The 13,950-nt window shown below is 39.1% G+C and overlaps 1 protein-coding gene across 1 annotated transcript in view; it reads left to right on the top strand.

Moving 5' to 3' along the window:
- Positions 1-13,950, top strand: part of LOC131931142 (protein dissatisfaction) — a 41,566-nt gene that overhangs the window by 25,673 nt on the left and 1,943 nt on the right. The window contains exons 2-5 of the mRNA XM_059287847.1: positions 1,838-1,918; positions 2,263-2,424; positions 2,817-3,055; positions 10,328-10,483. Coding sequence (XP_059143830.1) covers positions 1,838-1,918; positions 2,263-2,424; positions 2,817-3,055; positions 10,328-10,483 — 638 coding nt within the window. The remainder of the gene's footprint in view (positions 1-1,837; positions 1,919-2,262; positions 2,425-2,816; positions 3,056-10,327; positions 10,484-13,950) is intronic.

The raw sequence follows: 13,950 nt of genomic DNA, 5'->3' as shown, positions 1-13,950 counted from the left end.
ACAACATATCATCTTGCTCCTTCCACAAGATATCTAGCTCCTCCCACAATATACTAGGCTCCCCCCACAAGATATTATCTTGCTCCCCCCACAAGATATCATCTTGCTCTTTCCACAAGATATTATATTGCTCCCCTCCCCCACAAGATACTTAGCTCCACCCACAAGATACGTAGCTCCTCCCATAAGATATCATCTAGCTCCCCCCACAAGATATCATCTTGCTCCCCCCACAAGATATCATATTGCTCCTCCCATTGATTACTATTTCTTTAATGACATGTTTCTAGCTAGATCTTATTTTGACATTAATGTTTTTGCACAACAAATAAAACAAAATCATAACATTTTGATGTTATGTGATTGTGAAGGAACACCAACATTTGGATGGTATGTGAAGTTACCATAAGAGAGTGGTTCTTAACTTGGTTTCGATCAAACATTGGGGGTTCTTGTGCCCGACAACTTAGCTCTGCCCGACAAGTTAGCTCTGCCCGACGACTTAGCTCTGTCCTACAACTTAGCTCTGCCTTACAACTAAGTTCTGCCCTAAAACTTAGCTCCGCCCTACAACCTAGCTCTGCCCTATAACCTAGCTCTGCCCTACAACTTAGCACTGCCCTACAACCTAGCTCTGCCCTATAACCTAGCTCTGCCCTACAACTTAGCACTGCCTTACAACTAAGCTCTGCCCTACAACTAAGCTCCGCCCTACAACCTAGCTCTGCCCTAAAACTTAGCTCTGCCCTACAACCTAGCTCTGCCCTAAAACTTAGCTCTGCCCTACAACTAAGCTCTGCCCTACAACCTAGCTCTGCCCTACAACTAAGCTCTGCCCTACAACCTAGCTCTGCCCTAAAACTTAGCTCTGCCCTACAACTAAGCTCTGCCCTACAACCTAGCTCTGCCCTAAACTTAGCTCTGCCCTACAACTAAGCTCTGTCCTACAACTAAGCTCTGCCCTAAAACTTAGCTTCGCCCTACAACTTAGCTCTGACCTACAACTAAGCTCTGCCCTAAAACTTAGCTCCGCCCTACAACCTAGCTCTGCCCTAAAACTTAGCTCTGCCCTACAACTAAGCTCTGCCCTACAACCTAGCTCTGCCCTAAAATTAGCTATGTCCTACAACTAAGTTCTGCCCTATAACTTAGCTCTGCCCTACAACTAAGCTCTGCCCTACAACTAAGCTCTGCCCTAAAACTTAGCTCCGCCCTACAACCTAGCTCTGCCCTAAAACTAAGCTCTGTCCTACAACTAAGCTCTGTCCTACAACCTAGCTCTGCCCTAAACTTAGCTCTGCCCTACAACTAAGCTCTGTCCTACAACTAAGCTCTGCCCTAAAACTTAGCTTCGCCCTACAACCTAGCTCTGCCCTAAAACTTAGCTCTGCCCTACAACTAAGCTCTGCCCTACAACCTAGCTCTGCCCTAAAATTAGCTCTGCCCTACAACTAAGTTCTGCCCTACAACTAAGCTCTACCCTACAACTAAGCTCTGCCCTAAAACTTAGCTCCGCCCTACAACCTAGCTCTGCACTAAAACTTAGCTCTGCCCTACAACTAAGCTCTGTCCTACAACTAAGCTCTGCCCTAAAACTTAGCATCGCCCTACAACCTAGCTCTGCCCTAAAACTTAGCTCTGCCCTACAACTAAGCTCTGCCCTACAACCTAGCTCTGCCCTAAAATTAGCTCTGCCCTACAACTAAGCTCTGCCCTACAACTAAGCTCTGCCCTAAAACTTAGCTCTGCCCTACAACTAAGCTCTGCCCTACAACCTAACTCTGCCCTAAAATTAGCTCTGCCCTACAACTAAGCTCTTGATGTATGTGCTCCACAGGCGATAGACTCCTGGACATCCCTTGTAAAGTCTGTGGGGACAGAAGCTCGGGCAAACATTATGGGATTTACAGCTGTGATGGTAAGTCCGCTGGTCACTAGCTGACCACTCCATCTTTAAACTGACATGTCAATATTTGAGCTGACCACTCCATCTTTAAACTGGCATGTCAATATTTGAGCTGACCACTCCATCTTTAAACTGGCATGTCATTATTTGAGCTGACCACTCCATCTTTAAACTGACATGTCAATATTTGAGCTGACCACTCCATCTTTAAACTGGCATGTCAATATTTGAGCTGACCACTCCATCTTTAAACTGGCATGTCAATATTTGAGCTGACCATTCAACCGTTAAACTAACATGTCAATAGTTGAGCTGACCATTCATTCTTTATAAATTAATGCGCTTACCTTTTTTAGGATGTTCTGGTTTCTTCAAGAGAAGCATCCACAAAAACCGCGCTTACACGTGCAAGGCGCAGGGGCCGCTCAAAGGTCGGTGCCCAGTCGATAAGACCCATCGCAACCAGTGCCGTGCATGTAGACTGACCAAATGCTTTGACGCCGAGATGAACAAAGAAGGTAAAGGTAGATCACTCTCATTGCGTCTCGTCTGCTACGTCTTCCCGCCCAGAGCTAGCCGCACGTGCTGATTGGAAAAAATGGCTTCAGTGTCTACTGTTGTTACAGTTATTGGTCGAACTCAAATGATTTCATAAATTTTTACTTCCGTTCGTTGCTGTTGTACCTTGGTGTACGTCAGATAGAAACGCGCCAGATAACCCTGACCCAGACCCTAACCCTGACCCTAACCCTGACCTTAACATTTTCTAGTGTAGTCAATAATGTTTGTGAACTAACCCTTAAGCCTAACCATACTCGCTGTGTTGTAAACTGAACTTGGCCCTACGCTTAACCACATTCGATATTAGATTTGTTGACTGACCTTGACCCTAACTATGTTCTATGAACAGCCGTTCAACACGAGAGAGGTCCACGAAAACCAAAAGCCAAACCTGGCCAATTGCTGATAGAGCCACGCGGCCAGAATTCACAGGAGCGCCCAATTGACTTGAGTGTGGCGCCCCCGTGCCGACTCACGCCCCTTCAGTACCCACATGACGTCACCATGGCACCATCCACCATTTACCAGGAACCCCAGCTCTTCATGCTTGGCTACGTCAACAGATGCAGTGACGTCACTCGCCTACAGGTGAACGAATATAGGACGATATTTTTACGATTTAAAGACAGTCATCCCTTATGTCTCTTTTTACAAGCTTTTATTTAGTTCGCAACGCCTGTTTGTTGTTTTTTTGGTTTTTTGCGGGATTGTGGCAAATCTTGTAACTCACTTTTGACACACTTCCAAAGCAGAGATTTCGTTCAAACTTTCCAGATACAATCCACTTGGATGACAACACAAGTCTATTTTTTAATTCAATTAGATTTTTAATTAATCATTAAAAATTAATTAAGCGGTTTCAAAAGTAAGGGGAGATAACACAATTAAATCATTCGATAGATTACTATATTTAATAACAGAGGGGGAGATAACTAGCTAGAGGCGTTCACCCTGACAGCCTGCTGAGCTGTGGTTCACGAGAATGTGTACAATCGAAAAGCCGGTCGATCTAGTGAAGGATATTAGCATATAATTTCTTTTTAAATTATTTGAGACTAAGGAGAACTAGTTGGATTAAGAACTACGAGCTGACCCGCGACGTAGTATACGCCGCCATCTAGTTGTTTTATTTTCTGCTTATCAGCAATTTATAATTTGTGAATTCAACACTACCCGCTCCCTACCCTCCCCCCTCCCTCCCAGTGAAAGCAGCCGTTTACAGACAAATAAAAGATCAATCAGAAATTGTTACCTCCCCTTCGTTTCAAACCGTTTAATACTAAATTATCTGGCACTAATAGCCGTCACTAACCCGGCTCAACGATTGTAAACATTCGGGGTGAACCACAGCTCACCTGACAGGTGGGGATGAGGGTGGTGGCTAAGCTGCGTGGTGTTTTCTATGGTCTCCATAAAGAGAATTATATATAACGAGCCGACCCGCGGCATATCATACGCCGCTATTTAGTTGTTTTATCTTCTACTTTTCAGTAATTCTTAATTTGTGAATTCGACAGGACCAATGCCGCCACTGAAAATATTTGCTTTGAAACACTATCAGTAGGTCGTTAAGGACGATACTACCCCACCCTCCTTTCCCCCAACCCCTACCCTACCCTACACCCCCCCCCCCCCCCCCCCGTGAAAGCAGCCTCCTCTTAGTTACCTCCCCTAAGTTTAAAATCGTCTCAAACTAATTATCTGCCCCTAATAACCGTCATTAAACCCGGCTCTACGAATGTAAACATTTAGCGTGAACCACTGCTCACCAGACCATGTAGGAGTGGGGTGGTAGGGAGCGCGCTTACACTTGTTTTCTAATGTCTCCCAGAAGAGAATTTTATATATATATATATATATATATATATATATATATATATATATATATATATATATATATATATATATATATATAATAATAGTTTCGCTGTCTGTCTGACAAGAACGCTCTGTCTGTCTGACAAGAACGCTCTGTCTATAATAATAGTTTCGCTGTCTGTCTGACAAGAACGCTCTGTCTGACAAGAACGCTCTGTCTGACAAGAACGCTCTAGAGAAAACACAAGCAATTTAAAAACATGCACAGTAATTCGAAAAACGAAATATGACGTCGACACATTTAGCGTAGAGTAGAACATAATCTCAAACCAGAGAGTGCACACAGTAATGTAATGACGTCATTGATTCTCGCGTAAACATTGAAAAAAAGAAAATGTCTAATCTAAATGGTTTGCGTGAAGAGTTTCTTGCATACAATTCTTCGGGTAGGGGCGAAGCCCCACCCCCCGCGTAAGAACGTCTGAGCCCCCCCCCCCCCTCCCCAACTCAAAAGAAATTTCCTCATCGATACTCTATAATAAAATTACCGCCTAATTAATGTGTCTAATCTAAAAAGTGGTTTTCTTGCAATGGGACGGTAGACATGTTTTTTTTTTTGGGGGGGGGGGGGGGGGTGGAGGGGTGGGGGGGGGGGGGGGTGGGGTGGTGTGTGGGGGGGGGGGGAGGGGGGTGGGGGGTGGTGTGTGGGGGGTGGTGTGTGGGGGGTGGGTTGGTTTCAGTGTTTCTTTCAGACTTTTTCCTCCCCGGAGAGGGGTGGGGGTACTTGAAATTTTCGGGGGCGGGGGTAGAATTTTCTGGGAGGGGGCGGACACTGGAAAAAGTATATAATTATATTTCGTCGAATGGGACGGTAGACATGTTTTTTTGGGGGTGGGGGGTGGTGGAGGGGTGTAGGGGGGGTGGTGTGTGGGGTTGGGGGTGGGGGGTGGTGTGGGGGGGGTGGGGTGGGGGGGTGGGGGGGTGTGTGTGGGGGGGGTGGGTTGGTTTCAGTGTTTCTTTCAGACTTTTTCCTCCCCGGAGAGGGGTGGGGGTACTTGAAATTTTCGGGGGCGGGGGTAGAATTTTCTGGGAGGGGGCGGACACTGGAAAAAGTATATAATTATATTTCGTTGAATGGGACGGTAGACATGTTTTTTTTGGGGGGGGCGGTGTGTGGAGGGGGTGGTGTGTGGGGGTGAGGGGTGGGGGTGGGGGTGGTGTGTGGTGGGGGGGTGGGGGTGGGGGTGGTGTGTGGGGGTGGGGAGGGGGGTGGGGGGGGTGTGGGGGGGTGGGTTGGTTTTAGTTTAGAGAAAAGAGACAGCACTATCAGCCTAGCGCCCGTTGTACCCTTCCTCAACGGGCCATTTTTCTCGTATATATATATATATATATATATATATATATATATATATATATATATATATATATATATATATATATATATATATATACACGCAGAGACGTCACAATAGGTGCAGAAAGTGAGGACCGCACCGGTAGAAAACAACTAGGGGTGTGGTACCAAAGCAAAATTTTGCAAAATACATAGGGGAAAAATTGTTCCCGGTTCAATCAATGATAAGTTAATTATGTCCGTATATCTGTGTGTGTGCGTGTGTGCGTACATACGTGGGTGGGTGTTTATGCATGTGTGTGTGTGTGTTTGGGTGTGTGTATGAATGTTTGTGTGAACCCGATAACTTGAGTATCTTTACAGCTTGATGAAAATTCACATTATATCGAATTTTTAGTTCTGTATAACTTTTCAGCGATTTCCGGTAACCAGAGGTCGAACGTATTCTCTTTTCGGTTTTTCAAAAGACTATAACTTGAGTACTGTTTCAGATAGACGAAATTTCACAAAAAAGTAAAAGATCTAATTTTCTTAAATTCTAATGATTGATTTCCAGTGACCGGAAGTAGTTATTTGTGCTATTTTGGATACCTAAAAAAAGACTATGAATTCAGAAAGTGTTAATGTTCCGCACTACCATACACACATTTTTTGCTGTTCACCTGGTGCGCTATTATTTTTTCCACTATTTTCTACTAATTTTTAAAAGTTTAACCATGTAAAAGTTGATTAAAAGGCATGTCTATATCATAACATCCCCGGTTGTAAGATTGCATTGTTATCGGGTCTTGACCCACGTGCCAAGTTTGAGACGAATCTTTCCGTTAGATGTGATCGAAATTTCGCTCGGCAGTTTCGATCAATGCCGAGAAAAACATGACAGACAGATGATTAACAGACAGACAGACAGACAGAGAAAGCAAGTTAAATAAAAGCTTGTTAATTAGAATTGCTCATCAAAATTGTTAAAAAATATCAATTCTTATGGTTTAATGAGCAATAAAAAAAGCGTAAATACTACTTTCCTTCACCAGAAATCGTTACAGGAATTTCGATAATAAGATCTTATACCTATGTTTGAAATTTCGTTAACGCAACTGAAATGCCAATTTTGTTATCGGTACTTTAGAAACCGGGAATAGAGTGCAGAGTTACTCAAAATTTGAGTGAATTCCAGGTATAAGATTTGAAACTTATTTCAAATTTCGTCATCCGAACTGGACCAGTAATCTTTTTGTTGTGTTCCCACAGTGTACTTCTAGTGACGGGAAATCCTTCAAAATTTCATAGAAACCTATGCATACAGCCTGAAATTTAAATTTGAAATTTCGTCCACCTAACTTCAACGATATGCAAGTTAAAAGCTCTTGAGACCCGTACTAGTGGCACTTCAGGTTATAAAACTTATATTAGAAATGTCGTCAATCTTAATTTACCGGTATTTCAGATGTCGTATTTATACACAAATACACACATACACTAATACACATGCACGCAGAAAGAAACACACACACATACACATACAGACGGACAGGAATGCAAAAGTCACGTTTTCCGGCTCCGTAATGGTTTTTTGCACTTTGAGCTTTAAATGAACATGCATCCTTTATATTCCGTATACGACAATGTAGGGATGAGTAAAACTGCGAAATCTGTCAAAATTTAATATGTGTGCAGGATGACAATAGAGTCCTTTCATATGACGTCACGTCCGTTCGTGATACCTACGTCCGCCGCCACGGTGGTGTACACCAGACGTAAACACAATCAGCTGTTCGCCAGCACTGGACGCGTTCACTGTATGTAAAGAACCGCACCCGCGAAAAAGGAAAAAAAACGTTAAAAAACTTGAAATCTTTGAAATTGAAGATCCTTATACTGTTATTGACAGTTTCGTGGATAGTATAAATATGTGGCCAACATTTCTAAATAAAAATACTGTTAGTAATACTGTTTGCGTTTAGAGTTTAAGTAGACGAATCTGATCAAATGCAGTTCTCGATACTTTGTTTCAGGTAAGGACAGTAAAATAATAAACTTCATTTTAATTATAAAAGATAACGATTAATAAAACAAATATGCTCGACCTTCACAAATACTAATAGTAAAAGACAAAGGCAAAAGTAATAATAAGAATAATAAGATCTAATAGTAGGCCTAATAATAGTGTTTTAATATCTAGATCTAGAATCTAGCTCTAAACATGGCGTAAACAAAATTCGAACCACAGATCTAGATTCTGGATTTAGGGTGACTGGCTCCGCTGGGTAGACATAGAATCTAGAATCTACTTCTTTACTTAAATTTAATTACAAAATTTAGATCTACATTCGATTCAAAATACACCCATAATAAATCAAAAGTAGTCATAGTAGGCCTAACAATAATAAAGCATATAATTGTCTCTAAGATCTAAAATCTCGCTCTACAATCTAATCATTTTTTTAGCAAACGAAATTTTCTGAAATTGAAATAGATTGTATGACTAGACTTAGATCTAGAATCTGCTACTTAAATTAAATTTTAAAATTTTTATACAAGCATGTAATTGATATTATTGTAGTAGAAGGCTTTAATAAATTACTAAGGCCTACCTACTTTGTGTCTTTTTTACAGCAATAGGTATCTGATACTGGACTGAGTTTAATTAAATTAAAATGCATATCTAGTAATTAGTCTATTAAGTTTATGTAGCCTAGTAGTAGAATCTAGATCATACCAGCCAACAACAAATAACCACATTATTATTATTTGGTTAATGATTAGGCTAATTTTTTTCAATCCACTGTTTATAAAAGAAACAAATCAAGCTAGAAACATTATTATAAGACTGAGATGGTTTAGAATAATAACAATGGACCCAGTCTACAATTGATACAATTGCAGGTCTACATAGGGTCTACAGTCTAGTAGTTTACAGTAGACACCTAGTGTGTCGCTAGTATACTAGTGTGTAGCTGTCCAGAGTTAAGATTCTTTCCCCTGATAAGCCGTGTGTGCTATAAATGACATAACATGACATCGAGGTGAGAAATGTTGAGGGGAGAGCAGTGGGACTTTCCCCTTTGTTCTCCCTGCTGGGCCCTGAGGGTATCACGGAGGTGAGAAATTTTCAGGGGAGGGCAGTGGTACTGACTCCTCTTTGGTTTTATTGTGGGCTAAAAAAGGTGGGGCTGGCCATCATGAGGGTTGAACATCAGTATTAATGTGTCTGTTCACTTCTCTGCTGGATTACAAGGGTCTTAAATTGTATAACATGCTACCCAGATTGCCCGAGATCTAAGAACAGCAGTGGTTATTACCCATGAATTATATTAGCCGTTGTAGTGTGGGTTTTGTAGGAGTTAAGTGGTCTCAAGTTTGCTACAGTAGTGTGGTTGTACTAGATCTATTGCTACTAAATCTTGTACTTAACAGAGAATCTATAATCTACATTAACCAGATTTAGATAACCTATAATATACCTACTTAAACTCTAAACGCAAACAGTATTACTAACAGAATATTTATTTAGAAATTTCGGCCAGATATTTATATTATCCACGAAACTGTCAATAACAGTATAAGGATCTTCAATTTCAAAGATTTCAAGTTTTTTAACGTATTTTTCCTTTTTCGCGGGGGCGGTTCTTTACATACAGTGAACGCGTCCAGCGCTGGTGAACAGCTGATTGTGTTTACGTCCGGTGTACACCACTGTGGCGGCGGACGCAGGTATCACGTGATTTAGGTCACGTGTTTGCAAGGACTCTATACATCCTCTATATTTGACACGTGAAAGTCAAATAAAACAAGTGAAGTTAATCCTTGTAACAGTAAAAGAATAAATCAAGTTCCATGAAAACTCACAGAACTAACACTAAGAGGAGTGATGGCGCAATATTTCTACTGCACTCCTTTAAAAATAAACCGGGAGTGATCTCCTCTAAACTTTCTCGAATATTCTTATATAACACTACGGAGGATGGCAACTCGGGATATTGACATGATTTTAAATTAATTACTTAAACTTTTTTATAATAGAATAGAATCTCGTAGAAAAAAGAATTGCCTAGCAACTAAACGCCAAATAAAATGTGTATAATAGTGCGGAATATTATTAGTACTTTATAAATTCACATGCGTTTTTTGAGAAATCGGAAATAGCCTAGATTACTACTTCCGGACAACGGAAGTTACTCAAAATTTGACAGAAGGCAGAGATTTACATCTTTTATTTATACGTGAAATTTCATTTATCTATCTGAAATAGTACTCAAGTTATAGGCTTTTGAAAAATTGAAAGTAGAAAAAGTTCTACTTCCGGTTATCGGAAATCGCTGAAAAGTTGATACAGAACTACAAATTTGATATAATACTTATATATGAAATTTCATCAACCTAGCTGTAAAGGTACTTAAGTTATCGTGTTTACAGACACACATACACACACACACACACACAGACATACGGACAAAATTGCAAAACTATGTTTTTCCGACTCAGGGAGGTGTAAAACGTCGAGATTTTTTAAATCTCTTTTTTTTTTTTTGCACCATTACAATACTTCCTATATACTTAGTATACGTGAAAGTAAAAACACGATTCAACATAAGACAGCGACATTGTCACAGAATAGGTGTTGATCATTCTCATACACATAAGGTGTTGATTATTCTCATAAAGCAATGCTGACTTTCAAATTCCAGGGACCTTCGGCGTTTACCCCCAGCCCCCTGACCCAGCCACTGATGACGTCATTTCACCAGGATCTGCTGCAGGAAGTGATGGCCCGGCTCTTGTTTACTGTCGTCACCTGGGTCAGACACATCCCTGCGTTTGTCACACTCACCCCAAATGATCAGGTGAGACAGACGGGTGTGTGAAGACAGCTGATACATGGTGTGTGAAGACAGCTGATACATGGTGTTTGAAGACAGCTGATACATGGTGTGTGAAGACAGCTGAGACAGACGGGTGTGTGAAGACAGCTGAGACAGCATGGTGTGTGAAGACAGCTGAGACAGACGGGTGAAGACAGCTGAGACAGCATGGTGTGTGAAGACAGCTGAGACAGACGGGTGTGGGAAGACAGCTGAGACAGCATGGTGTGTGAAGACAGCTGAGACAGACGGGTGTGGGAAGACAGCTGAGACAGACTTGTGTAACAGGTTAAATTATACAGGTTTAAAAAAACACAATGACTCCCATTTCATTTGTAATTTTAATCTGCTAGTGGGCAGATACACCCAGAACGTAGTTGCAATACTAAATTAACTGGGAGTTATCTCCCCTAAACTTTCTTGAATATTCTTATATAACACTAAGGGGGATGGCAAATCGGGATATGGACAATATTTTAAATCCATTTTTAATTACTTAAACTTTTTAAAATGGAATAGAATCTCGTAAAAAAAAAGAATTGCACACCAACTAAACGCCAAATAAAATGTGTATAATAGTGTGGAATATTATTAGTACTTTATAAATTCACATGCATTTTTTTGAGAAATCTGAAATAGCCTAGATTACTACTTCCGGACAACGGAAGTTACTCAAAATTTGACAGAGAATTACATCTTTTACTTATACGTGAAATTTCATTTATCTACCTGAAATAGTACTCAAGTTATGGGCTTTTGAAAAATTGAAAGTAGAAAAAGTTCCACTTCCGGTTATTGGAAATCGCTGAAAAGTTGAGATGGATCTACAAATATTATATAATACTTATATAAGAAATTTTATCAACCTAGCTCTAACGGTACTTAAGTTATCGTGTTTACAGACACATACACACACACACACACAGACATACGGACAAGATTGCAAAACTATGTTTTTCCGACCCAGTGAGGTGTAAAACGTCGAGATTTGCAAAAAGCTCGATTTTTTTTTGGCACTATTACTATACTTTCTCTATACTTCGTAGACGAGTTAAGTAAAAATGTACCAAAAAAACTATTAGTGAGACTTAGACCTACAGATGCCAAATTTGGTACCAGAATAGCTTACATGTTCTTTTATATGGCAAATGTAAAGAATAAGTTTATTAATGAAGTAAAGAGGTTTTGAGTTTTAGCACATCTCAACAATTTTCATCAGAAACATTACAAGAACCAACATTTTCTAAATTAATAATAAAATTTTTACCATGTTATACACGGACACAAATCCAATGTTTATGGCAAATCGTTAAGTATCTTGATCATATTGTGCTGTATTTGACTTGTAAGTTCTAACTCTATACATTACCTGTACAATATGTATACTAGCATTCTTATTACTAACACCAGAATCAATATGTAAAGTTTAATCTTTATTTTTATAGTAGCAACAAAGAAGTGCAATATATTAGGATTTATTAGCCTATAGTTAATCATCATAGTCTAATTGCGCTGTACCATATTCAAGTTCACTATTAATAGTTTTCCTCTAGCTATGTTTATTTTACTTGCATGTTTTTATTTTTTACATGCTCTAGTCCTAATATATAAAGTTTCATGATGGTATATGGAATAGCAACCTAGCTGTGCAGTCTGGAAATCCTCTTATGACAGTCACTATAGAACAGTGCCACACCCCTTAATTTAACTTCATTATTTCTAGTTACATCTTTTCTGATTTTTATTTTATTTGTAGACTTCTATTGCCTATATCATTGAGTACAAATGTGCAAAGTTTTATCATTATATCTTTAATAGCAACATTGGTATGCAAGTTAAAAGCCAATCACACGTCTCGAATGCAGGTTACAATGAAACATAACAACTTAACAAGTTAAACACATAACTTTGAAAATTTATATAAAAAAAAACTATTAAGCCTAGAATGATAAATTTGGTATTTTTATCATATACTATAGGATTAATCTGTGTCCATTTTATCATTCTATGCATTGATAATTATTAATTAGGAAAAATTTCCCAATAGGCAGTAAAGACTTAGTATTTCTCTCTAACTTGGATGCGTGGTCGGTTGCTAACAACAATATGGCGCCCGGACCGGACGTCTGATTTCCGGTGATTTTTCGGCCAAATTCCAGAGACCTTCAACTAATTACATTTAAAAATGTTTACCACGCGCAAAATGGTGGGATTTCCGTGTCATAACAACAAACCATAAGTGGCAGGGTTAGATATGCCAGAAAAGCATTTTAAAATTTGGTTTGGAGAACGGAGGCTAAATTCAAAAGTTGGTTTCATTAAAATTAATAGAATTTAAAAAATATCAACAGTGTAGGTACAGAAATGAGCGAGAACGTAAAGCATTATTAGTTTTATCAGTCTATGAAAAAAGAAATCAAATATTGTGAGCTGTTTTTTTATAAGACCGGCGTCCGTATCACAACCAATTTATTTTTATTTTTTAAAAACCACGTGACCGCTATTTGGTGATCACTAGTGAGGAACTCTTGTGCATGGAGTCTAACCTGATTTGTGGTTTTCTTTAGCTTCAAGCTTAAGAAGAGTTGTCATGGAGAGATGTGTTGGACATGGTAGTGATTGACAATAAATATTAAATTAACTAATTTAGTTCAAAACGAACTAAAAACTCCAAAGTTAGTGCCTAATGGATTAAATATGGATGTCTATTATTCAGTGGTCATGTTTAAGTTGATAATCGCGTAAATTCTAGATTTAGTGAGAAAAACTAAGTAAAGTAAATAGTCAAATAGTAATAATTAGTAAATTAGTAAATTACTAATACTAGCCGAGGTCAAATTTACGTACTTAAAACGATAGATTACCCAATCTTTTATGCTTAGAATACTTACTTTCTATACTAATACTAGATCTAGTATAGTACCTTAGTACCTCAAAACAGCGACGACGGATAATAATAAACCAAAAATTGATTGAAATGTGTCATCATTTCATTTCAAGAACAATAATATAAATATTTAATAGGAAGTACCTTGAAGTAGGGAGTAGTGAATTATTCTAATAGTTAAGGGAGTGTTTATTGTTTACATTTATTATTGTATCGTTCATTACCTAGTGTTGTAAAAGGCATGCCGTCCGACATTTTCACCATTTTTTACATTCTGACGGACTACCCCTACCCACTTTAGAAGCTAATAACTAAAAAAACTACTTCACTCAGTCCAAATTAATGTATACAGACGGATAGAGGAATGAATTCTGAATAAAATAACATTCACCATTTAACAATATTCGGAAGAAAAAAAAACGTTTTTTTTTCGATTATTCTGGGTGTATATGCCCCCTGCCCAACCAATGTTATATGAGTGTTAAACCAATGTTATATGAGTGTAAAACCAATGTTATATGATTGTCCAACCAATGTTATATGAGTGTAAAACTAATGTTAT

Source organism: Physella acuta, unplaced genomic scaffold (genome assembly GCF_028476545.2).
Source record: "Physella acuta isolate Inbredline_101_S28 unplaced genomic scaffold, ASM2847654v3 ptg000103l, whole genome shotgun sequence".
NCBI classification, from domain to species: Eukaryota; Metazoa; Mollusca; class Gastropoda; family Physidae; genus Physella; species Physella acuta.
The sequence above is the reverse complement of the archived record's forward strand: the minus strand, read 5'-3'. Positions and strand labels throughout refer to the sequence as shown.